The 25,530-nt window shown below is 45.9% G+C and overlaps 1 protein-coding gene across 2 annotated transcripts in view; it reads right to left on the bottom strand.

Moving 5' to 3' along the window:
• PLEKHG4 (pleckstrin homology and RhoGEF domain containing G4) overlaps positions 1-25,530 on the bottom strand; it is an 89,740-nt gene that overhangs the window by 38,603 nt on the left and 25,607 nt on the right. For both annotated transcript variants that reach the window (XM_027781917.2, XM_055818690.1), the window contains exons 4-10: positions 21,664-21,879; positions 17,676-17,799; positions 16,435-16,528; positions 11,349-11,435; positions 9,455-9,571; positions 6,603-6,701; positions 5,321-5,469 (exon numbers count right to left, since the gene is read on the bottom strand). In XM_027781917.2, coding sequence (XP_027637718.2) covers positions 5,321-5,469; positions 6,603-6,701; positions 9,455-9,571; positions 11,349-11,435; positions 16,435-16,528; positions 17,676-17,799; positions 21,664-21,879 — 886 coding nt within the window. The remainder of the gene's footprint in view (positions 1-5,320; positions 5,470-6,602; positions 6,702-9,454; positions 9,572-11,348; positions 11,436-16,434; positions 16,529-17,675; positions 17,800-21,663; positions 21,880-25,530) is intronic.

Genomic DNA, 25,530 nt, shown 5'->3' with positions numbered 1-25,530 from the left:
GCAGAGGCTGTCAGTTTGCAGGGGCACACCTTTCACCTTCCAAACCAAGAATGCCAGCCATCCCAGTCTCCACAGACTGGGACTTACACACCAGACAGCTGTCTCCCCTCTACCCTCACCCCCAACTTGTCTCACATTTTGGATGATCAGCTTAGTCTCTCTGCTTCTACCCCAGATAGACAGAGCCTCAGACAGTGCTTGTGCAGTCCTCCAGGCAGGCCCTCCTGGAGCCCCTGAGAGTCTGTACATTATCTGAGTTTACTTCTGCCAAAAGGAGCTCTAAACCGCTTTGCAGAGTGGCACGTGCCTGCCTTGGAGCATCCCAGGAGTTGCTACTGATAGGAGTCTTCCTAAAGACCCACAAACATGAGCTCCTACAGCACCACACAGCTATAACTCACTGCATCATTAACTGACCACAGCTTCAAGCAGACCTAGTGCCTCAGCATTGTGTGTGGAAGCCAGGGACAAGCACTGTGGAGGCTGTCAGCCATATGATCGCCGTCTTTGTTGCTGTCATTGAGTCAGGCCCAGCATCAGGAGCCTGGCAGCTGTTGCTCCCGAAGTCTGCTCTGCACTGCCCATTGCCCCTGCTCAACTCAGGTCCCCACCCTGAGCTTCCAACCAGATCACCAAGCCATACTAAAAATAACCAGCTCACAAAACTAGCTCTTGGCTCTAGCCACTCCACCCTCAAAGTACAGAGACTAACTATACTGCCTTCTTCAAACAAAAGGAGAATTCACTCCTCCATCTATTTATAAGCTGCTTATTCACAGCTTGCAAGCACAAATTCTTTTCAGATGAGGAGCTTGGGGGAAGAGATTGTTTTTTTTCTGGTTCCATGTTGCACAGAGCTCAGCACCCAACCTGGTCATTCCTTCACCATTTGAGGTTTTTCTCTTTCCTTCAGCTCTCACATCCAGCCTTGTGGCTATCTTGCCCACCAACATGCAGAGCATGACGCAATCCCGCTCCTGTGCCATACTGAGAATGCAGGTTTACTTGCAGACCCGGACATGTGCCAGGTATATTCTGGTTCAACTAGTATAAAGCATCTTTATATTAATATAAAATGTTTATATCGTACTTTACTCCACTTCTGACTCATAGCATATCTACAGGACAAAAGGCACCACTGGACATTTTGTCTAGGCAAGCATTCCCACCTCCTGACTATGCTGGAAGAGCAATAATAATGAGAACAACAGTGGAAAATATCTGGCTAAAAACCAGGTTAAAAGTCTCCCTGCCTTACTGCCCAGCCTCACACAACTGCTTCACTTTAGTAATAGCTCTCACTGCTGCTGCCTTGCTTCTGGCAGTTTCTCTGACACTTCCATCATAAGCCTGGAGAAACCTTTGAAATCCACCACAAAATAAGCAATGCATTAGTCCACCTTCCATGACTGGCCTAGTGAATTGCCTGTGAGCCACACGTTGGTTGATCAATACACTAGATACACAGAAGCCAAAGACACACCTGCTAGCCAACTCTTATGTAACGTTAAAAACCCATGTTTATTAAAAATTTCCTTTCCAAAACTGCAAAACTAAGTAGTAACAGCATCAAAGCAATGGATGTCTCTGTGGCATTTGTCCACACTTACCAACAGGAACTGCAGCTAGCCTACCAGCTCTGCATTTCAATCCCCAGAAAGACTGGGACAGCAAAACCTGGAATCCTCCAGCTAACAGACCTGGAGATGCGCTTAGCCTTCAAAGCAGCAGATGGTGTGAAGGCAAATATAAAGCCAGCCAGTTCCACCAACAATGAATAAGTGGCAATGCCGCCTTCAGCAGTCCACCTGCCCCTTTGGGTGGCCAGCCTGCGCCAAAGCTGTCATTACAGCACTTACAGAGGCGCCACAAAGATACTGGCTCATCAGTACCACACCCACTCCGACTCTAGTCCAAAATCAGCCTGGTCCTCCTGGAGATGGGAGTGCGTTGTGGGACCAGCTGAGCACACCGCATCCCCTTAGCCAGCAACCTGTGATGGGTTGCCTGCAGGATGCGCATTCTGGCAAGACGGCTCCTCCTTTCTCAGCCAGGAAAAAGCTGAGATCCAGAATGACTGCTTGGGAAGCCCCTCTTTCCCTTTGTGGCTCAGCAGCTGGATGGGCAAGGCTCTCACACCAGTACTTGGTGGAGAAAGGAGTATGGAGACTGTCAGCTCACTCACTGGGAACAGAGGGTGAGTAGTGTTACCAGTCTAAGTCACTGCTGTGGTGCCACAGCACCCCTCAGGATGGGACCATCCAGAAAGGACTCCTGGAGGCTCTTAAAAGATCTGTCAGAGAAACAAACAGATACACCACAACGCCTCTCCTGCATGACCACATCTCTGATGGGATGAGTTCAATTTCTGCAGGAAAGGAGTGGCGTCACTGGTTTAGCAAAAACCCTCGCAAAGCTCGGGCCAGACCTAAGCAGCAATGAGATCCCACTGCCCCGTGTCATCAAACACTCCGAAGGGCATCTCAGCTCTCCAGAAGGGCAGAGCATGGAAACATGCCAAAATCAAGCCCAAGGGAAGAGTTTCATTACTGAAGAAAGACTAAAGCCAGCCTTGTTTGCTGCATGCTCCTGAAAGGTATTTGGCAGATAACATCTGACTGCATACAGCACAAGGCTGCTCCCTTGCCTGTTTTAGCCTACTGTCTGTAACCGGCAGTCAGGCGTTTTCAGATGGGTTTGTCCATCTCTGTTCTTACCACCTCCTGGTATTCTTTATGCCACATGAAGCCACAAACTAGTAAGAAAGTCAGCTGTGAGAGCTGGCAAAACATATCCCCTGCAAAAAAAAGCAAGTCAATCTCTTGCTTGTTTAATCCCAAGGTGACAGTGCAGCTGGGTTTGTCTTTATGTGTCTTTAAAAAAATCATGTTTTTCACCTTTAGTTCTGCACTTCTGGTTGGCATATTTTAATTAAGTGGAGCTAAGAGTCCAGCAAAATGCTCTTAAAGTCGTGTCCGTCCCCCCCAATTTATGTGCAATTCTTGCACATTTTGACAGTCACCTGTTCACAGCTGGCCTCAGCTTCTGCCTACAAAGTCTTGGCAGTCATGACTCTGCTTGATCAGGCTTTTGCACCACAACAAAAAACCATTAAAATAATGGGACATGTGATTAACACAGAGCTAAAAGGTGGCTCAGAAAGGTAAAGTAATTTGACTCACTCTAGTAAATAATTTGAGATTTCAAGTATTGGGGGGTGGGTGTGGAATTACAGGCTTAAGCATTGATTAAGATTTTACAATTCAAAGTTCAGAAAAGCAGTACAACAGGCCCTGATGAGTGCACAGACACAACCAGTCCTGTTCCATTTTCACATATCAGCAGTCAGAAATCTAATATTGGACCCACACACATCAGTAGCCACTCCACGCTAGCTTAGTAGGCTGACTACAATATTTTGTTCCTGCCCTGCTTTGACTTCATCTGTTCAAAGAAGCCTTTGAAAATCATAAGCATAGAAGCCTTTACAGAGTTAGCAGAGCTCAGAACCTTTAATATCTGCATGCCAGTTTGAAGAAAAGGAACAAGTGCAGAATCATGGAGACTCCAAAACCAACAGTGCCTTATACAGAGTTCTATGGCCAAGTGATGAGTTTTCCCCATTTAAAAGGATCCTGGAAAAAAGAAAAGTGGACTTCTTTAGTCCTCTGCCCTGAGTTACACGACAAGCAGGCATTTCCTCAGTTAAAACACCGCATGGATTTTAGTTTCTGCAACTACTCCACAGGCTAGCAGAGGACTGACTTTCTCCCACTACATTCGTTTACGCTTCTCAGGCTGGAGAGCACCACATACATTTGACCCACAGCATACACTCTCCATTCATACTGGCAGGCAACACGTATAACCCAAATTAAATGGAGAACATGCTACACTGCCTCCCCAAGCACTCAAACACTGTGCAATCAAATGTGTATCCCCCACCCCTTGCCCTTCCTAAGGCAACCAAAGCAGAAAATTACCCTTAGGGGTTCTGCCAGATCAGGTTTCAAAGTTGATCATTTCCCTGCACAAGAACACAGGCTTAGCTTAAAACCAAAATAAAACATAAAAAGCATGCATGTTCTCCCCATGCTCCTAGGACTCTGAAGTTGCTATGTGTTGCTTAAAATAACATAAATAAAAAACCAACAGCCTACATAATGTGTGTTTCTCAAATCATGTCAGAATAGAAAGGCTATATACTGTACTAATTCTATGCAAAACTGCATAAAGCGTACTTCACCAGTTCAGCAACAGAATTGCGTCTGTCCGGCCCACCACAGCTGCTGACAGCAGTCACAGCAAGCAGGGAGAGGAAACACACAGCCTGTCCCCACGCTCCCCTCACTCGGCACTGAAATGCCGACCCCTGTCTCCCACTGACAGGTAGCAACTTGCACTGTCATTCACTTGCTGCATTTTCAAAGAGAAGTGCTGTTTTCTTAGTGTTTGGGTGGATACTCTATAAGCTATTTTGTTATCTTCTCTCCATTCCCTCCCGTTAAAACCTCCCAGCTTGCAATGGCAACAGACAGTTTAACCAGAGCAAGGCTGCAGACACCCGGAGCCATTCCGTGCCACCCTGCTGTCCTCTACGCCCTCATCTGCACCCACATGCCAGCATTTCTCTTGCAGTTGGCCTGGAAGCTCCTGGGTGCATGGGCTGTCTTTCTAACTTGCTGTTTGCACAGCACATGGCACAGAGGCCTTCACGCGCTGATAGGCTTGAGGTGCTTTAACAGCACAAACAGGAGTTGTGCAATGCTCTGTGGATTTCAAACAGCTGGTCTCTCTTAGTCCCCACTTCTCATACCAACTCTGCACATGGGCAGCGGGTATTTGTTTGCGCAAACCACACCAATGTGCGAGGAGATCAGAGCTTGCTTCAGTCAGAAAGCATTCCTCGCAGTTAAGGTCCTTGGAAATCCCCTTGCATAGGGCGTGCCTTGGTAAATCACACAGCGATAATGCCCTGGACCTAAACATTCATCACTAGCATCATCAATCAAGGCTTGTGTTTTAGAGGCATGCAAAAATATTCACCCCTCTCTCCACTACAGAAGGTTAGTTCGATTTGGCTTGGAAAAATAACTTTAAACATCTAAGTGAATCCACCCAGACAAGTTTTTGCACTGGGGAAAAAGCAGTCAGGGTAAGAGTAAAATTCCCTTATGCTTTTCACCTTTGCTGTTTCCAACAAAAGCACATACTACACAAAGCTGCTCTCTTGCCTACACCAACAATGGGTCATCTGACAGAGACTCCCACTGCCCGCTTTTTGCTCATCTCCACCTCTTCTCTCACTCTTGGGGCTCACCTGTAGTCATGGGTGAGGGTGACACAAGACTCCTCTTTCCTTAGTCTGGCCAGCAGTGCTCCACCCTCCAGCTGCAGCCTGACCAGCCGCGCATCTTCAAGAACATTCTTCATCAACTGTCTGTAATTCCTCAGCAGCACAGCTGCCTCCTGGAGGGATTGCAAGAGTGAGAAGAGCAGTTACTGCAACCTACAGGCAACGAAGGAACAGGCAAAGACCAGCACCCAACTCAAAACATACACAAACCACATCTCACCTTGGCCTACCCTAGGAAAGAGGGAGGTTGGTTCCCACAGCCGTTTCTCTCAAGCCTGCCAAGTCCTAAGTGATAAACAGAGCTCCTTGTGCTCTCAGTACTTCCCCCACCAGGCTAAAATCGAAACTCAGTTCCTATCATTGTCCACACTCCATGTCCTGGCCACACCAAGAAGCAGCTTTCCAGCCCTGTTTGCCCCTCACAGCACGCTCCTGCTGGTCTGAGAGCCTGGGCCCGCACGGCTCCGGTCTGTGGGACAAGACGCACATGAAGGCTTTGTGGACACACATGTATGTGCAGGAAGGGCCTGAGAGGCCACTGTGATCTGCTGCTGCTGCTTTACTGTTGGGACCCCCAGTGCAGAGCTGGCAGCAATTTCTTACTGTATCAGGGGTACAGCAGCTGCTTAAGGGTAGGGGAATATAACCTTTGCGCAACACAGGCTTGGCCTTTGTGCCCTTCTCTTCTTTCCCACTCTATTCTGGAGGCAATGAAGGTGGAACCACAGCACAGCCTTGGCCTTTATGCCCTTCTCTTCTTTCCCACTCTGTTCTGGAGGCAACGAAGGTGGAACCACAGCACAGCCTTGGCCTGGTGAACACTATGTTGTCACCTAACTTAATTCCAGGCCATTCAAACAAACATGGTGTGGCACAGCCTGAGGCAGCTGCTCAGCACTAGACAACCCAAAGCTAGGACCAGCTACAGCTGTGGAGCTGCTAGGAATGCGCTCCAATGCTGGAGCAAGCACCCATCAGCAGCAAGCACAGCTGAAGAGGAGGTCTCCTGGGTGATGGTGAGGGATCAGAGAACCTGCTTCTATATCCCATGGAGCCTCCATCACTGTGTTTGGATTAGTCTCTACTAGTCCGGCTGTTCTGACAGCTCCACAGTGACACACAGCACTCTGAATACTTTGCTACTATAGCTTGCAAACTCAAAGCTCCATCTTTTCTGCAGCCACCCAGACTCCTGCACTCTTCTGTCGCAGATCCACCTCTGATACGGGGTGAGGGACAAGCTTACCTCAGCTCTTTCTGGTAATTTTCCAGATTCCACTTTATGAATAGCTCCCTGGAGGAAGGCACAAGCACCTTGGCATCCTTGTAGCAAATGTTCCAGTTTCTACAAGAAGAAAGGACCAAAGTGGAGATTACTGCCTCACAGTTGTCAGGAAAGCTGTCTTTTCAGCTTGCAGCAGGTTAAAAGTGCAGAAATCAAGACAGGATCAAACACATTAACCCAAGGGCTCAATTGTACCATTCGGTGAGGCTGTATCAGCAAGGAGAGGCCCAGCAGAGGATTCAGATACGTCACACTATACCAAGGCCTCTACGCAGACCCTATAAACTTGCATACTCACGGCTTGTACAGGTCAGACTTTACAGAAAAGAAAAGCAGTTCATTTATGTCCCCACATTCTTCTCACATTTCAGTTAACTTCCCACTAAGATTAATCACTCCGCGTGAATTTTGGAGGAACAAAATACAGAACAAGTACTTGGCATTTCTCTACTTTAAATCATTTCTCTTCATGTTAGAAGTAGTTTACATTGAAGATTAGGAAACTGGAAAGCTTCCACAATCAAGCACTTTACTGACAAATCTGAAATCCCTCCTTTCTTCAGGGGGCTGGCAGGGTGGGGGGAAACATGACAAAAAAAAACCCACATGAAGAGTCAGTGATATTAAGCCTAAATACTGTCAGATGCCACCTTCTAGCCACTGAAATCAGAGAAGGGAGAAACAGCTATTCCAAAACAACCATGCTCAAAACAAAACAAAAAAGCAGCTGTTTGAATCTACTGAATTGAACTCCATCCTCCCTGGAGTGCTGGAACAGCCCCAGCAGCGCCAGATTAGCAGGCAGGATGCAGGTGAGATCACTGAGACAGGAAATAAATGCTCTTTACCACACAGCTGCAGATCTAAAGGGGTTGAGCATGCGGGTCATTATCACACATAGTACGTTGTATAAATAGACAACCCCTACAGATTAATTCCTACAGTAACCCCCTTTTGTAACATTTTGGATGTCAAGATGCAAGACAAATAAGAAGTAGCCTGATCTCATGCTTCTCCCTTCAAGAATTACCCTTCTGCACAGACTGAGCATCTCAGCTCTCTGGCTTTTCTCAGCTCTGTCCACAAAACTAATCCGTAACTTCTTGCAAAGCTGCTCTGCTTCCTCACTGCCAAACAAACCTCAGATTCTCTAATTCAGTCCTAAGCACCAAGATTAGGCTCCTGTTCCTCTACTGCACCAGGATGAGTTCATACCAGTACTTTTAGAAACAAGTTCTAAAAATGGGTTCTAAAGGTGGAAAAGATAAATTAACATTTGGCACATGCTAAGCCTAACCGCTGAAGCTTGCCACCGGCAACACAGTGATATTATTGATGATATCTTAACCTGCTTCCAATGCTGCAGTGTGCCACGCAGCACTCTGGGCAGTGAGGTCAGAGCCAAAGGACCACTGAAACTTTTGGAAGCAGAGGTGATGGTTCTGTCATCCACCAGAGTAAGCAAGTCAAACTCAAAGTGAAGACAGCCAATCTGTGTGCAGATTTACAGAGATTTAATCCTGTCTAGCCTCAGTGTGTGAAGCATCTCTCAGTAGAGCTTTTAAAGATTCAACAGGCATATGATCCACAGAACTTATGCTCCTTCTACATCGTGAGTGTGCACAGAGCTGGGTATTGGTGCCAGAGATGCTACTTTTGCAGCCTTCTGGCAGTCTGCATATACACTGCTGCGTGGCCAGCAACACCTGAGTCCTGCCTGAGATCAGCTGCACCAGCAGCTGCAGAATTCCTTATTGATCCCTACAGCGCCCTTTCCAGGGCTGCCTTCCTTATAAACCGTGTCTGGGTGCTGCAGTTTCAACCTTTCTATCTCTGAGGTTTAACCTGGGTCAGCTCGACCATTTTCACAAAGCGGTCAGCCTCCCTGCACCTTGGGCTGTTTCTGATCCACACCTGGGTACGGGTCACTGTAGATCTCTCGATCCACCACTCTTCTGAAGAAAAGTACAAAAGTCAAGCAGCACCACAAGGCGTACTCAAAGCAGCCAAACAGCGAGAAGGAACATATTGCTGGTACTGCCTCCTACTGTTACCTTCTCCTAAAACTCACCGAATGGAATCTGCATGGGGAAGCTTTTGTTTCCTCACCTCACCGCTTGCAGAGGAATACAGTGCTCCTCCAAATGCTGAACCCTCTCTGACTTTTTGTTTAGATGCTTTCTAAAGAATTCTTGATGACAGCTTCGGTAAATAAGTCAATTACATCTAAAGGAGGAAAAAGATCCTCAAAGTATCTGAACTGATTATCAGGAACTTCCAAATTTCACTCCTTCGTGCAAGGACTGCAGTTTTTACTAGAGAGCTCTTAGCTTGGTCTGGTGAACCTGCTCCAAACCCAATAAGATCTAACTATTTTTATTATGCTCAAGTTATTAATTGTTAGCTCAATGGCAACATGATACTAACATCTTCTCCTAAAATTAGTTTTTAAGTGTCTGCCCTTATGCCTCCAAGTATAACTGGAGAAAAGTGCCACTGTATACCGCAACAAAACAGAGTTCAGATCTGACTGTATTTTTAAGGGAAGGAAGAACTGATGCACTTCAAGCAGATGAGTTAAAACCTAAAATTTTAGTTCTTGCAGTCAGGCCAATAGGCCACAGTGTGCATACATTTCATGAAGACGTTATTAGTATTTTTTTGATAAATGAATAATATGCATACATAAGCATTACAGGAACCATTGTCTTAATGCTTGTAGGTTCAGCTGTTGACAGGCCCCTCTTGCTTCAGCTCCATTACCATGCCATTTCTGCTCTCAGATACCAAAAGATACAAGACATCCTACTCACCATGCGGAAGCTTAACCAGTCCCGGTGGCAATAAGGGAAAGTTCCATCCAGTTCTAGAGGCAGCTGTGAGCTGTCTATGTGCTTATGGAGGGCTTTCATGGAGGTGAGCAGTTCAAACTGCATGGGAATAGAAGAAATAAAAGCACATTTGCACTGGATTGTGAGTACTGGAGAAGGAGGGGAAGGTTAATGAAAGACAGCATCCTTTTTTTCTTTATCTATCTTGTACAGAAACAAAGCACACAGTGTATAGCTGCAATATCACTACCATATGAAGGGGGGGGCGGGGGGAAATCAATTCAATCTTAGAGCAGGTTGCTGTACAGCTTAGTGGGCGAACCCTGAGGGAATGCAGGCCACAACATGCTGTCACCAAGCCGAACATCTGTGATGGAAGTCTGGCAGCAGACAGCCTTCTCCAGAGCCAGTACCTCCTAGTATAAGCAGAGCTCCCACCTTGTGCTGCAATTTGCATTTGTTTGCAAAGTCTGAGAGCTTAAATCCAGCCCCCAGCTTCCCCATCTCACTTCCTGGAAAAAGTGTTCGACAGAGCAGCCTCTGCCCTACCCTCAGCTCTCCACTCATCAAAGCAGCTACTTGCTCCAAGCATTTCCTGGATCTTGTCACAGATAACTTGATTTCTGCGGGTCTGTAGGACCTCAAAGCATTTTTATACTCACAAGAGAAACAGACAAGTGCTCCTGCAGGTACATGGAAGCCAGTCCAAACACAGAAACTCAGGTGCAGACATCTAACCACGTGCCACCCCTCCTCAAGTGAAGGTTCCACCTCCTTACAAAATAGTGATGATGCTTCCAATTCCTCCTGCATGCCCGTGTCTTTATTAGCCTTTGCTCTGTTCCCTCCCACACACTTTGTGTTTGTTTAATGTCTCCTGTATTTCTCCCTGCATGCACACACCTGCAGCTCCCATTCCAACTTCAAACTCTTCCACACGGGGGCAATGAGGAAATGGACTAATAGCATTTGTTATTCTTTAGCCTTTTGGGGTGGCACACCACACCCACGGCAAACCTGATGCTATTCACAGTGTCCTCATCCACAGGAGCCAGAAGGGAGGTCCTGGCCTACTCTGAAGTCTACAGGGTGTCAGCAGGCACAGAATTTCAGTCTTGTGGCTTGTAACAGTCTTAGAGCAAAAGGGAGATGACTAAGATGCAGTCTGATGTTCTACTCACTCAGCACAGAGTGGCTGGGAACCGACATTTCTTATCCAGCTATGGAATACCAAGGCAGATTTACTTCTAGTGGGAGTGTTCAGTGATGTTGTTATGATTTCCCTTCCTCCATTAGCACCTCCTGTTAGTCTTCCCAGACATTTCAGCTGCAAAGGGAACCTCACACACATACCCATCTCCTCCTCCTCTTGCAGAAGTTTCTCAGCCACTGACAGCAGCAGCTACGAGGACAGGAAACACGCAAAATCCCAGAAAGCAACAAGTACCTTCAAAGGATGGAGTTCAGGGTTTAGCCTAATGCAATCTCTTCCTGCCCAAGGATTTCCCGCCTTGTTAACAGGAGAACATGAAAAGCATGTCTGTTAACCCAGGGCTCCTCCATATAGCTATCCATGTTACCAACAAACCCACTGTGTCTTGAGGGCCCCAGCAGACTGACATAATTATGGTGCAAATGTCACTGATGGACTCGGCAATAAACAGAGCACGACAGAGATCTCTTCAGCCCACATAAACTTTACAACCCTATAAATACCACACCCATAAGAGACCACAACCATAAAATACAGAGAACAACTACAGAGATTTCATTTGAGAATAAACATACATCAGCGGACAGAGAACTTGCTGTTTGCAAAGTTGAAAAAGGGATATTAAGAGCTCCCCAGAAACTCCTGGATGAATGGTTCCATTACCTGTCCTGCTGGTGGCTTCTCCATCCGAAAAGTCAGATCTCTTTCAACCAGAAGCAGTACTCCATGAATACAATGAGGATCTATGTCCTAGAACAGAACAGAGTGCAAATCCGTTACTGGTCTGTCTGGGATGCCAAGGAGAATGTACCATACCAGGTTTGTACATGAGATTCCAATTTATCCTTCAAAACTATTTACGAAGCCTGAAAGTCAGTCACCAGGTATAGGGACAGCCATTCTACTGAGCACCAAGACTATGTCCTTAAGGTGGTTTGCTTCACGTCAATTAGTCCTGCAGTATTTCAGGAAGCAATGACAGAGGTCAGTTGTTGGCTGTACTAAAAAAGCTTTGCTTTCTACACAGGGAAGTAAGTCCGGGGGGGGGGAAAAAAGTGTTCAATGTCCAAGGTTTTTCTTCATAACTTTCCTGGTCACTTCTCCTAACTGAAAGGAAGTTGGTTTTTTTTCCCCCCCACAGTGCCAAAAATGTCATCTTGTCTTTACTTACTGCCAACTCACAATCAAGGCCTTGCATCCTGTTGCTACTGTTAAAGCGACAGAAATTCCAAATACAAGGGATGTCTGGCAGCTCTAGTTCAAACTCTGTGATCCAGGAGCAGCTCTCCGATTATAGAAGCATTCTACAGGGAAGTGAGAAACAGGCACAGAGAGCGACAGCAGGAAGAGGGAGATGTAGCAGAAAGATCCAGACCATGGAGACAAGGCCCACTACATACATGATGCCTGAACTGGGAGAGCAAGGAGAATAACCGTTTAAGCTGTCATGCCTCATGGTTAAGTAAGAGCCATCCCATCTAGATGTCTTCTAGATGGTCTTTGTCTCTGCAAAGATATCTGAAACTGTCAAGGAACAAATCCTTTCTGGTATTGCTTGAGCTGCAAGGAACCAGCCACACAGCAGCCCACCACAGCAACAGAAACCTGTTTAAATAAATGGCTCCAGTAGTGCTTAGGGTTAAATATCCAACAGGAGCAGCAGAGCCAGAGTAGAGAGGTAAGTGGACGAGCTGAGACTGAGTCACCTAACTCAACACTGGGCCCAGTACAGAAATTAAGAAACAATGCCAACACAAGGAGACCCAGTTCTGTGAGTGAAATCAGTGGCAGTGATTCCAAAGCAGAGGGAAAAAGACCTTTCTCTCATCTAGTCTTAAACCAGGGTCCTTTTGAACAGGCAGGAAAAAATGCAACTGAAACACCTTCCAAAACCATGAGAGGTTTCTAAGTCTTCTCAAATCCCTTTCTCCAAAGCAAATAATTGACACTTTCACTGCTATTTGAACACCGATCAAAAGGCCAAAAAGAATTTATTGAATAATTAGGCTGTATTAAGTAAATACTGAACATCATCGGAAGAGAGGATGGGGAGGTGTTAGAGCTGTATCAGCAGCTCTGAATTTCTCTGCTAGAAGGTACTGAAGGATGGAGACCAGCCACAGTTTCAAGACAGATCATGGTACTAAATAAATTTATTCTTTCACAATCCCTCTTCTACTCCAGCAGTTATGAGCTGTGCAATCAGAGTAAGGGATAAAGGTAGTGATGGTGTAACACAAGATTACAACAGCCAAAACACTCGCTTGTTTGCTGCTCCTGAAAATAAAAACTGAAAAACCGTTCACAAATAAACCTGTCAGGGGAGGAGTTCTGGGTTTTCCAATCCAAGAAGTAATATTTCTAAAGAAATAACGTTTTTTTCCAGCTTTTTTTTTCCCCCCTTTAATCAGCTGAAGAGAAGTCGGTCTCATCCAGTACTGAGGACAGAACCCAAACTGACTGAAACAGGAGTGCCTCGGGAGACAGGCAGAGCTGGAAGCAGCAGGATGCTACCCCCAGGAAGCTTTCCTGCAGCTTTCTGCACAATCTCTTACCACCTTTGCTAACAAAACCAGCTGCCTGGAAACACAGAAACAAACTCCCCACACACACCTCCAAAACAGGCACAGTGTGGACAGCATAGAATAGTGGGGCATCAACAGGAGCTCAGAAAGCAGCAGGGTAAAACCCCCATCCTTTTATTATTAATCTTTAAAAACAGAATTAGGTACTTTCTTCCATCTTTCTCAGACTGAAGTTCCAAACAGTATTCTGGCTTCCTGACCCAAATGGAGGCCCACGGCCAGACTTAACAACACTGGCACAGTTTGAAGCGCAGGTTGCCAGGAATGCAGATGGGAGAGTCCCCAAATACCGTGTTCAATCCTAAAGTGACCACTTGTAATGGAGTAGTAGGAAGTTCCTGGTCTTTAACATCAGACCAAGGTCCTCTGTTCTGCAGATAACACAGCATGCAAATACACCTCTAGAGCAGAAAGGTTTGCACAGAACTTTTCTGCTTTCAGCCGCTACTGTATTTCTTTGTCTTCATAAGAGACTCTTCCCTTCCCAATCCAACACACAGATGCAGCAATTACAGGATTAAGCTTTCACGCCGATATGCAACATTCGAAAGAATCTCACTTTATAAAGACTCAGGCACAGGGAAATACCACAGATACCTGTTCACTGAAAGCCACTGTACATATTCCACTGTCCACTGCCTGCTCACTGACCGAGGGATTGGCCCAGCGCTACTGAGCAGCAAAGTTCCTCTGAACAGGCCCCCCAGCACAGAGCTTACTGGTGACAACCTGTGACCAAACATCACAGCAGCATTTACCTCCGCAAAAACCCTTGCTCCAAAGCATCATTATGCAGCTTCCCACAGGAACAAGCGTGATCTATTCTTGCAGCACGTACGCACTGTGCATTTCCCTCCACCTCCATACAGAGCTGCCAGAACTCCTCCTGCTTCTTCCTGAGCTAACTCTGCTGCAGCGCTTTATTCTGCCCCTGCTTCCAGCGCTGCCTGGGACAAAACGACTTCCCAGCCACTCATATTCTGAAAAGGAAGAGGGAAGAAAGTCTTGCAGAACACAACTGCCCCCACCCTGAAAGGCAGAGAGGATGAGAAGCTTTCACCAGTTTACTACATGGATCTACGCAGAGCAACTGTCAGTGTCCCAGTGCTGTAGGGAAAACTAACTGCAAGCACCAAAAGTTGGCTATTAGCACTTAATTCCATTCATGCTTTCATTCTGGAAAGATGGAGAAGTGAAAGTAATATTTCTTCACTGACAGATCTTGACCCAGAAACCTGTGGACTCAGCCTCCCCTCCCCAGGGAGGTTCTCTAGCATTAACAGACCAGAGCGCCGCAGTGGGAAGGGACTCTGCATTAGGGCAGCTGACCTGTGCTTACCCACCGTGAAGCAGTGCTCCTTACGGCTGTCAAGAGGGAAGCAACCCTTCAAAATTGAACAAGCAACACTGGGTCTCAACATTTAACAGATTCTACCAATATTATCATAGTAGGCTTCAGAAAATCTGTGTAAATAAAAGCCTGTTGAAGTAGACAGTAGAACAGCAGAGAAATGAGTTCCAGAGACAGTCTGCCAGAGCTAAGAGACACTGGGAGATGTGTCAGGGATTTCAGAAAGGACCCCGAAGAGATGATTTGTTCTGTGACCTTACAGACTGTGCTTCTGCATCCACTGGCCAGCAAACCCTGCTGCACTCTAGAAAACTCACTGTAGTCACAGTCAGCTTTTTTTGTATTCCTCTAATCCTTGCTTCAGAGCAGATGACAGTACTGCTGTGGGATCACAGAGCTAAACGCTAAGGATCTCCAAAAGGCTCAGAGGAACCCAGGAATTATTCCTGTGCCATAACCAGATGATGAGCTAGCTGAACAGGTCTCCTTTATGGAGTCTGCAGAAGAGTCAAGGTAAGGAACAAAAAACCACAAGCAGAGTAATTAGCCTCTGTCAGTCACTGTTACCTGGAGCACACGCTCAGCTCCAGCAATCTGTTTTGCAGCACATTAATCCCTGTTAACTAACTGTTGCACCACCCTGATAACGAGGTGCTCAGAGCCAAACAGCCATCACAGCAGGATATTACAGAGGCACTGCAAAACACTTACCCCCCACCTTCATTTCAGAGGTTAGGAAACTTAAGGTTAGAATGGCTTTATTCCTGCCATGCTTGTACAAGACTGGGGACCATCTCAACATGTTGCTGATTTCCAAACCATTCCACTAAGACGACCATGCAACTCATATCAGCAACGAAATGCTCAAAAGCTTTAGCAAGCCCACTGGCGTGTGGGCACAGCATAAAAGAGAAGATTCTCGCTCGTTACCTCTGCCGAACCAAGCAGAGCACCAGATTACTCCTTCACCACGGAGAATGAGCCCACTGATAGAGCTGACAGCTCCACCCAGCCCAGGAAGCAGGAGTACAGACTGATTCAGCCCCAACTCTCAGATGTGGCACTGAAGTGCATAAACCACAGAGACACCAGCTTCATTAAAACATTGCCCTGTTCCAGTCTGCAGAGTTTGAGTCCTAAGAGACCTAAACTCTGCTTAAAAAGGAACACCTGCTTAAACAAGATTAGTCATAGCCACGACCCAGCAACTCCTTGGCTTTCTAACAGCCGGAGATAGAAGCTATTTGGGAGGGGGGGCCACACAACCTGTTTGCTTTCCAAGTGACTGATATGAAAGCCTTTGACCTGAAGCAATATAGAGTTACAGCATGTCTGATTCCAATCATTCACTGACAGCCACATCAACAGCTGCATGTGCTCTTCCACCTGGCATGACAGGCAGTGTTCTTCCCTCCATAGCAGGCAGAGGCCTCACTTCCTCCCTCTCCGTCATGGACAAAAATCCCTGCATATTTCACACAAACCCTCAGTGCAATGGACAACATCTCCAAGCCTGATAATTCATGACAGCCTTTAGACTTGGGTACAGGCTGTTCTCAGCACAGAAATGGAAGCAAATTTGGAGGGGTGGGGAGGGGTGTTCTCCCCTAACTCAGATTTGCTTCAGGTTTTTGCTTTGCCCATGGTCTGGCAAGTCCAGGTCATTCTCCTAAAACAGGGCTGGGTGCATAACTACACCTCTCAAAGCCAACTGAAATCCAAGTGGCAGGTGGAGACATAAGCAGCAGATGGAGATATAACATTCAACCAAGACAAGCCAACTAGTGTTCCTTTGCCCAAGCTCAGAGCTCACCTGCAATATGCTGAATGCCTTGAAGAGAGCAGGAACTGGTGAACAACGACGAGCATCCACAAGAACAGTCAGACCCAAAGCCTGACATTCTGGTCTGCAAGAACAGAGAAAAAGAGGTCACATTTGTCACCAATTAAAATCAACAAAACTATGGAAACAGAACCCGTAGTCATGACAGAGTGAAAAAAACCAGTACATTATAGCTCTGTAAGGCCAGGGAACTAACTGGCTACCTTCGCCTAACTAAAATACATACATGGAAGCCACCATCTGGATTGCTTAGTTTTTACCTTTGCTATTTCCACCTGAACTTCCCTTTCCTCCAGTTCCTAGGATACATCTCACTGATGGCAGAAGTGCTGATACCCGCTCTGGGTGATCCACACAGGAAAACCAGTCCTTTCTAATTGCATTCAGGGACAAGCTTGGCCTCAGCCACATTGCTTCACAAGAACAGCCATTCTGTATCAGACCCGAAGCCTATCTCACCCACAATCAGATTTGAAGGGAAAAGCATAAGAAACAAAGTGTGAGCAGCTGAAGCCTTCTCATGGGTTAAGCCTGTTCCCTTTAACTACGGTTTAAAGGCTTAAAAAGAAAAAAAAAAAAAGAAAAAGAAAAAAAAAAGAAATCACCTACAGAGTTAGCTTTACCTCTTCTTAATTGTCTAAAAGTGAACCAAAGTCTCAGTAGAGCCTGAGGTGAGCTGGGAAGAGTCTGTCACAGTGAAAGAAAGTGTAGCTGCAGCCAACTCCAGCCTGCAGACTCCAAAAACAATTGTCAGCCAGGCATTAAGACAGATTTTCTGAACCCTTGGAGATCCTCCCTCCCTCTCAGTTTGGAGGCCTCGCCCTAAAATATCATGTCACAGCACTGCATCATGGACCTGCTGCATGACTGCCCCATCACAACTCCCAAATCCCATTTTCTGAGCTAATGAAGGACAGCAAGAATGGCTTGGATTCACAGCAATGCACGAAAACATTCAGTACATACCTAATTATATCACACCGTGTGCACAAGGTACATACAGAACAGCCAAAGTCCTTACTGAACATAAGCCAGGTCACTCTAGCAGAAGACCCCATCTGTACAGTCTTGGAACTGTTTGCACCAGGTTTCCAGGCCAATAAAAGTCAACCTGTTCCACTCACCACCTCAGCTTCCACCACCCCCCCCCCAAAAGGCAAATTGGACACGGCAGCAGCTGTCCACCTTGTCAGGCCAGGAGTGTCACAAACCTTGGGATGCTATGCAAGTACAGAAGAAGGCGTACGAGCTCAGTGGTATTGCAGTGGGGGTTTAACCAGGCTGTGTTCCTTGTTGTTATTATGGCCACTGCACGTCCTGATTTATCTCTGGTACCTGTAGAAAGAGCGGGGGGGGGATGTGAAAGTCGCACAAGGAAGTCAACAGAGCCTGGTTCCAGGTGTGTATACCTCATATTGCCCTACTACCACCCCATCACCTTCCTGGAAACGATCCCCAGAACTTGACAGAGCGTATGTTGTAGATTGTAGCAGGCTATAAACATACTCCCAAGTACCCAAATGCTGTGCCAGAGTGAAGTAGCTGAGCTCTGCTTGTCTTTCTCTCACGGTAGTGTTAAATTTCAACTGTTTTCTTCTACCCAAACACCCATTCTTCATAAAATACGGCATAAGTTGGCTCATGATAAACCCAGGCTTGTGAGAAAAGCAAGAATGTCATAAACTCAAGATAAATAATCTGACCTCCACTTATGTTACAATATTCACATTGCTGACAGACGAGAATGCAGACAGGTCTGCAGAACAACATGCACTACCTAATGAGACTGGGCACACACCACAGGCTGAGCCTAGCACATAACCAGACATCTCCTGGGGATAAAGCCCTAGAGCAGAAGCCCAGAGCTCCTCCTCAGAGGCTGCAGAGCACATGGCCCAGGAGCACACTCTTGCCCATCTACAGCTCTGACAAGGGCAGAATCGGTGCCAGGTTTTATAAGTTTGAGAGCTGGCACACAGTGGGCACCACAGCTGAGTTGTGATATGTCAAGGAAGGAGAAACATCTCTGCTTCAGTTAGACAGTTCTCTGCCCCCTGCTTTCCAAAAGCCCAAAGACACAGCTTATGACAGGGATCAAGCCCACTCTACGAGCTCCCAAAACTAAATGATAGCCTGGCTTTAGGCTTTAGCCACAACATGCACCAGGAACTCTGAAGAGAAAGATGTAACAGTGCCAATGCCAGAACTGCGTCCAGCCTTCTCTCCAGATGCAAGGGATAGGTAAAGAGCAGGTGGACACACCACTTCAGCGACCCAGAGCTGCCTCTGCCATTCAAAAGCAGGCAGTGCCTCTGCAGCGAGCCTGCGCAGGCGACCAGTGCTCTGCACTTGCACATGTCGCCAAGAAGGTAAGGGATGTGTAACTTGCAGCAAGGACTACACCTTTATTGTGTGAAAAGTAATTCACAAAAACAGCAGCCTTTTCCTGTCATACAAATGGGGAGTGGGGGGTGGGTGGGGTGGGGGTGGAATCCCAAGCACAAGACAAAACCAGAGGCTTAGAGAAAGCTGTCTTTCTGTCTCTTCTGATCTTCATTGCTACCACAGACCATACTGTCCTGGACCACCTCTCTCCCCATCCCAGGGACAAGCATGTGAGTTGACAGGTGGAAGAGATACAGATGGACAGCCCCAAGCACAGAAAACTGCCCTGGTGTGATCTCAATCTGTCACTGGGACGTGACTTGAGTAAGGGCCACAGACACAGATGGGCATCGTTCAGAATCAGGGCTTTCTTCATCCCAGTGACCAGGCTGTAACACAGGCTTTCTCCTGCTAACATCAGGGACAAAAACCTTCCATCTGTGTGATTCAGGAGTTTCAATACTCCTGAAATGCTGTATTCTGGACACTATAATCAAAGAGCAGGAGAGAAATTAGAAAAAGTTTGACCTGCAACTAATAAACTAAGGGGATCATCAGAAAATAAAAAAAGCAAGGCACTCAATTACTAGCTCAATAACCAGGCTCAGTAAAAACTTTCTTACTCTGAAGAAAAATCTTTTGTCCATCAGGGAGGCTGGGCATCCCCAGAACTTGATTAACCTTGAACTTCCATACAGGATCCTGGGAATTGCCTGACCAGGTCAAAAAAGCAACCCCATCCACCAGGGCTAGGTCTCCAATAGTGGCATAACCAGATGATTCAAGAGCAGAATGCAGAATTGAAAGGAAAATCTCTTCCTAGCTTCATCAGCCACTAGTTCATTAATTCATTCTTATTCACTATTCATTATAGAAATTACAATTTCTAATGCAATTATTATATCATTACCAACATCTAACATAAAGCATTTAACAGAGAGGTGAGTGCACTCCCTCAGGTGTGAAGACTGCCCACCAAAATCCAAAAGGATACATGTGAGAGAAGAGATATCAGTCAAATCCAATACTGGTTCTACAGAAAACATGATTCCTCCCTTAGGTATGTTGTCCCAGGGACATTATGACAGGAATTTGTGACAAAGGAAACAACTAGAGCATTAGCTCACATAGTCAAGCTTCTACAATAGCATGGACTACGAGCTTGTCTGAAAGGCCCTTCTCAAATCCTGTAACTTTTTGGCTGTAGTACACATGATAAAAATGTCCAAACCGATCAGCAGACCAGAAGATTAGAAATACTTCTTTGCAATTTGTTTTAACAATTTACCTCCCAATGCATGTCTGAATGTACCATAACTCCACCCTGCACTTGGTTTCTCATTTCACCTTTTTCCAGAAGGCTGGAAAAGTTTTATTTCCCTTTCCTTCTTCCCTGCACATGGAAAAGTCTTATTTCCCTTTGCTCTTTCCCTGTACAAAGCTGTTTCCACCTCATTCTCAATCATCTTATGAGATAAACAACCTTTCAGTCTCTTGCCACAAGACATCCAATTCAGGTACAAGGAAGTGTCATTACCCTTCTCTGCACCACCTCCAATATTCACCATTTCCTTTTATAACAGAGGCATCAGAACAGCCCAAACTATTTGGGAGGCATCACCAACAAATACGCAGAGGCAAAAATCACCTTCTTATCCTGGCTAGTCATCTCTTCTTTACACACCTGAGGTCAAAATCGGTCTCGCAGCCCCAGCACTGAGCAGGAGATCCCTGTGCTGCCTTTCTGCTCTTCTTCCCAACTTCTCCACACTGCACAGGTACGCCTGACCTCTCCTCTGCTCTCTAGCCAAGTTTCAACTCATACATGGCTCCCGAGCCGATGGAACGCAGCTATCTTCCTGCCCCACTCTGGACACCCCTCTCCCGGGCTGTGGATGGAAGGAAGCTCACAGGGGCTGCTTACGCAGATGCTGCCAAACGGCTGTTTCACACCGAAGAGGCAGATCTCGCCTCCTCTGCTTTAATTTGAATTTGGTTAAGCACAAAGACCTCTTGTGCGGGTCCTATACACCAAGCGATCCCGGCTGCTCTGTCCAACAGCCTCAGCTTTGTTTGCCACCCTGTGTCCCGTACCGAAGTTTCATTGCAGCAATTTGATACTTGCTGCCATATCAGATGCAAACACTAACACCTGACCTACGACTGATCTCAGCAGAACAATTCTGGGAAGTCCTCCCTTGACAGCATTTTGTCATCTGCTATTTAGCTACGCTGTTGTTCATCCCACACGCTGTTCACCCACACTTCATTCGGATATTCCTTTCAACACTATGTGTCATGAAATCAAATGTTTTCAAAAAATCTATTATATCTAGGCAGCTACATTTAATCAACCAAACTTCTAATTACCAAAAATAAAACTGGTTTTACAAGAGCACTGTCAAATAGCATCTTCCACACTCCTATCCTTTAATTACCTACCAAGTGAATCAAGTTCCTACTGTTTCGTCCAGGTCTGAAGTCAGGACCACCAGCCCATCATTAGCTGCACCCTCACTCCTCTTTCTGAACTACTGGTGTGAGCCCACAGATTTGGCATTTCTGACTCATACATGCTTGGTTAACATTTTGAGACTCCAAAGAACAAGTTAACATTACTTTCATGAGAGGAAGTTCTACTTCCTGCCCTTCCCATCCAGCAACTTTAGAGGATTCAAGAAGTGATGCTTCTGGAGAGGTCTGGGGTTAAAGAAATGCAATTGGCACCAGTCTGCAGTGCTGCAAACAGAGGCCCATCTCCCTTGCCCTCCTACAAACCACGCTTCCCAGGCAGTTTCTGGCTCAGCTACTCACCAGGCAGGCAGGCAACTCCGCTCCTGAGCACTTCGGGGTTCACATCCTTGGCTATGGTACGTGCAGACCGACCACCCCAGGCAGTCCTAGAAGACGGGGATGTTGGGGGAGTAATAGATGTTGAGGTTACCTCCAGGGCACTGACTTTACTCACTGGTTTCAACACATCTGTGCCAGTTGCTTCTTTTCTCATCTCTGCCCCCTCTGACACCATCCCTGTAAGACAAGCAGCAGCCAGAATCTCAGGCACAGCTCCACCCAAAAGGTCCCAGGTGGGACCCTGTGGAGGGACGTGCCCCCAGCCCCAGCAGCTCCTCCAGCCCTCATGCCAGCAGAGTGCATGTTCCAGAACTGGTTATAACATCAACAGTACTATAATACCAAGAAAATAAACCAATTTATTGTCAAGTTTGCAAGTTACAAAAACTCAATTCAGATCAGGATTACTGTAGTCAAATAATTTTTTAAAGGTAACATATCAAACAGCACATGTCTGCTCACAGCCTGAAAATCTGGTGCGGTGCAAGTCCTTGGCTAAGCTCCAGCAGCTTGAGCATGCTGAAGTGATAAGCCAGCTTCTGACAGGGAGAACTGCTCCATCAGAGCTGAATTACTCCCCCAACACCACTTTCAGATTAGTTCCTGAAAATATGAAGTCAACTCGAGGCTGACAAAGCAGCTGGAAATTAGCTAAAGAGACCTTGTTCTTGTCCAGACTTTTTTAATTAACAGTTATTGTGGAAGTCAGAAACCTATTCTAAAACCCTGAAGAACAGGATGATTACACCAATCACCTCTGTCTGAGAACTGGAGAAAATGCTTCCTCTGCCTGACATCTCAGCTCTAAAGTACAAGTTACTTAATTTTAGAACTAACTGATTTTGGTATCTTAGCTACTACATGGAAACTAACTCTAGTTTTATCAAGTTTCAATTTTCATGTGAAAGTAGCTGCGAGAAGAAAAAAATATATACCTACTGTGTAAGAAGAATTATTCCCCATTTCCCAACATTCTAAGAATAAGAAGCCAACAATATGTCTTCAACAATACGTCTTTAGCATCATAAGCACACAGCCTGGCTATCCTACCGTTTGGCACAAAGATATACTAAAGAAAAGGCTATACTTCGCTGCAAATCCTGATACTTCAGTATCTACCAACAAAAAAAAAAAAACAACCTTTCTTTAGGAAAATAAGAGTAGGGTATTTATTTGCTTGCTATGAAGTCAGACATCTTAATTGCTATTTAAAATTGACTTCAACCATCCTACCTTCCTGCTGCATCAACAATGCTGACACTTGACTCAGTTTATTTACTAACAGATTCCAATACTTCATTAAAGAGCAGGACCAGGAACAAAGCAGTCCTTGAAGTGGCTTTCAATACAAGTTTTAGCAGTGAAGGAGGTTTACAGGTTGAGGCTCAGCCCAAACTGCTTTCAAAATTGCTAAAGTGGGTGAGAGAAGTGCCCTAAGCAGCATGGCTCACTGTGCACAATTACCTGACAGCAGGGGGGAAACTAGGAGGGGCTCCAAAGCTCTGCACCATCAAGGCCATGATGGGGCGGGTGCTCATTACTCCTTGGTAACACCCCTCTTGAGGGAGCATCCCTGGGACCCAGCTTGGCATCCACTGCATTTGGCCACATAAGTGGCTGCGATGGCTTCAGGGATCTGCAGTTCTGGGACACATTAGAGCCCAGTTCTGTTCCTAGTGCCACCTCAGTCTCCACTTCCCAGTGATGCCAGAGGTCATTCACTTTGGACAATGCTGCTAGACCTTCCTGCAGCAGCATTTTAGAGGGGCACTGATCTCCCATAGATGGGGTATCTTGAAGACCACAGTGTCATGTAAGTTGTGTTCCAAAGGTTTCCCATTAAGGGCTTATAGACTTTCTAGGAGAACACAGAATCATCTTCTCAAGGAGCTGTAAGGCCTAGCAGTAAGCTGAACCACGCAGTTTATACTAAAGAAATCTGCATTAAATGAAGAGAGCCTGTAAAGAGGACCAAAAGGTGGCATTTATAGGAGACAAGAAAGGGAACATAGCTATACTGAAGGTACTATACCTGGGTAAGAGAAAGACAAATGTACATGGCAGCCCTGCTTTGAATATCTCTTATGAATGAGGCAGCAGCTCCCACAAGCTAGAAAAGAGAAGCATTTTGCTCAGCTCACCAGACACTGTCTTGGTACTGGAGCTTTTCAGCCTCAGGGAAACCTCACTGGAGTTGCGCAGCCTCCAGACTGCATAGATCTTGCCCAAACAAACCTCTTCCCTAAGCTTCCTGGGCTCGGTTGAGATCTGCAGCTGCCACCTCTCTCCAAACAGGCCCAAGCACACTGTTTGTTATTTGCAAACTGGGGTGGAGGCATTTACTAAAGCGGAAATTGTACAATGCGGAGGATTACATCAAAAAGCAAATTAAGAACTGGGACATCTGAATTTGCCATGTTTGCAGGTTCCACCTTTCCCCCAGGTTAAGGAAGTGGTAGAGGAGGATTTGCTTGTGTGCATTTCAAAGAGACATTAGCATTTTTTTGCAAACTGCCCCGGCACCAGTATCATCTATGCTAACATCACACAGTAACAGAGAGCAGGAATGGAATGCCCTAACAGGTGCTGCTGAATATCCCCCTGTGTGGCTCTTCAGCCAATTTCTTCAATATCAAGATATTTTCCACCCCCAAACTACAGGAATTCTTTCCAGAGCCACAAAGTTTCAAAATTCACTTTCACTTACAGTTAGTCATTAGGGAAAAACAGCAGCCACATTATCTGCAAATGGAATAGTATACATTTTTAGCTACCAACTCAAAATAGCTCACATTTACCTCAAAATCTTTCTAAGTTAGACTGTATTTGTGTGGAAGATAGGCTCACTGGGAGAGAGTTAAGGGACAAGGAAAAATCTGGAGACACAGCAAACTCAGATGTTCCAGTTCTGAATGTAACTTTTGACATACCCGACGTCTGCTGTAACAAGCAAGTTCCTCCACCTCAAAGCGCAAATCATGCACCTGCCCACTACTGCTGAGGTGTGAACTGCAGATCTGAATTGATCCAGTAAAGCTTAAGCTTTGTTGTTATTTATAGTTTAGGCAAGATACCCACAGCTTCCAATCATAGTAGCAAAATGACCCCAAAAGACACAGTTACAGAGAATTTAACTTGTCTACAGACAGCTAGAAGACCAGAATTTGTAGGACATTTGCTTCACTTTGTAATTTTATCTCTGAATTATCTTCTTGTTATATCTCTGAGGGTTTAATGGGGCTAGATAAGGGGATGGCTTGTTTGGATCTCAAAGCAATCAAATGTAATTTAATGGATTAAGTTTATTATAGTTCCAGCTATAGTGTTTAAGAAATACTCCCAGCATTAACAGATATTTGAGCTGCCCTGTGCCTTAAAGTGTTTGGTTGGTTAGTTTGGGGCATTTTCCTGATGATTTAGGTTGTTTCTTTTGCTTTATAAATTCTGAGGTAACAGGGTTGGGGTTTTTTAACTGTAATGCCAAAGTTTAACATCATCAGAACTGGGCCACAAATGTCACTGCAGCCAAACCCCCCAGAAACATTTAAATTGTCTCTCATAAAAACAAACTCCACACATACCCCAGAGGGGTCTGTCATTGCTGAAATCCACAGCAGCAGCCAAGACTTATCCTGTGGAGCAGCAAGAACACCACACTGACTATCTCATATGCAAACTGGACCTGGCTAATTTTAGACAGAGGAGATGGGAACACTGACCAAGCAGCCACTAGTCGTGAGGAAAGCATACACCCAGCACTCAATACAGCCCAGGTTTTCTGAGGTCCGGTCCTGTGTAAACATGAAGTCAAGCCAGATTCAGCTTGGT

This window comes from Falco peregrinus, chromosome 14 (assembly GCF_023634155.1).
Source record: "Falco peregrinus isolate bFalPer1 chromosome 14, bFalPer1.pri, whole genome shotgun sequence".
NCBI classification, from domain to species: domain Eukaryota; kingdom Metazoa; phylum Chordata; class Aves; order Falconiformes; family Falconidae; genus Falco; species Falco peregrinus.
This window is presented reverse-complemented; position numbering and strand designations above follow the sequence as displayed.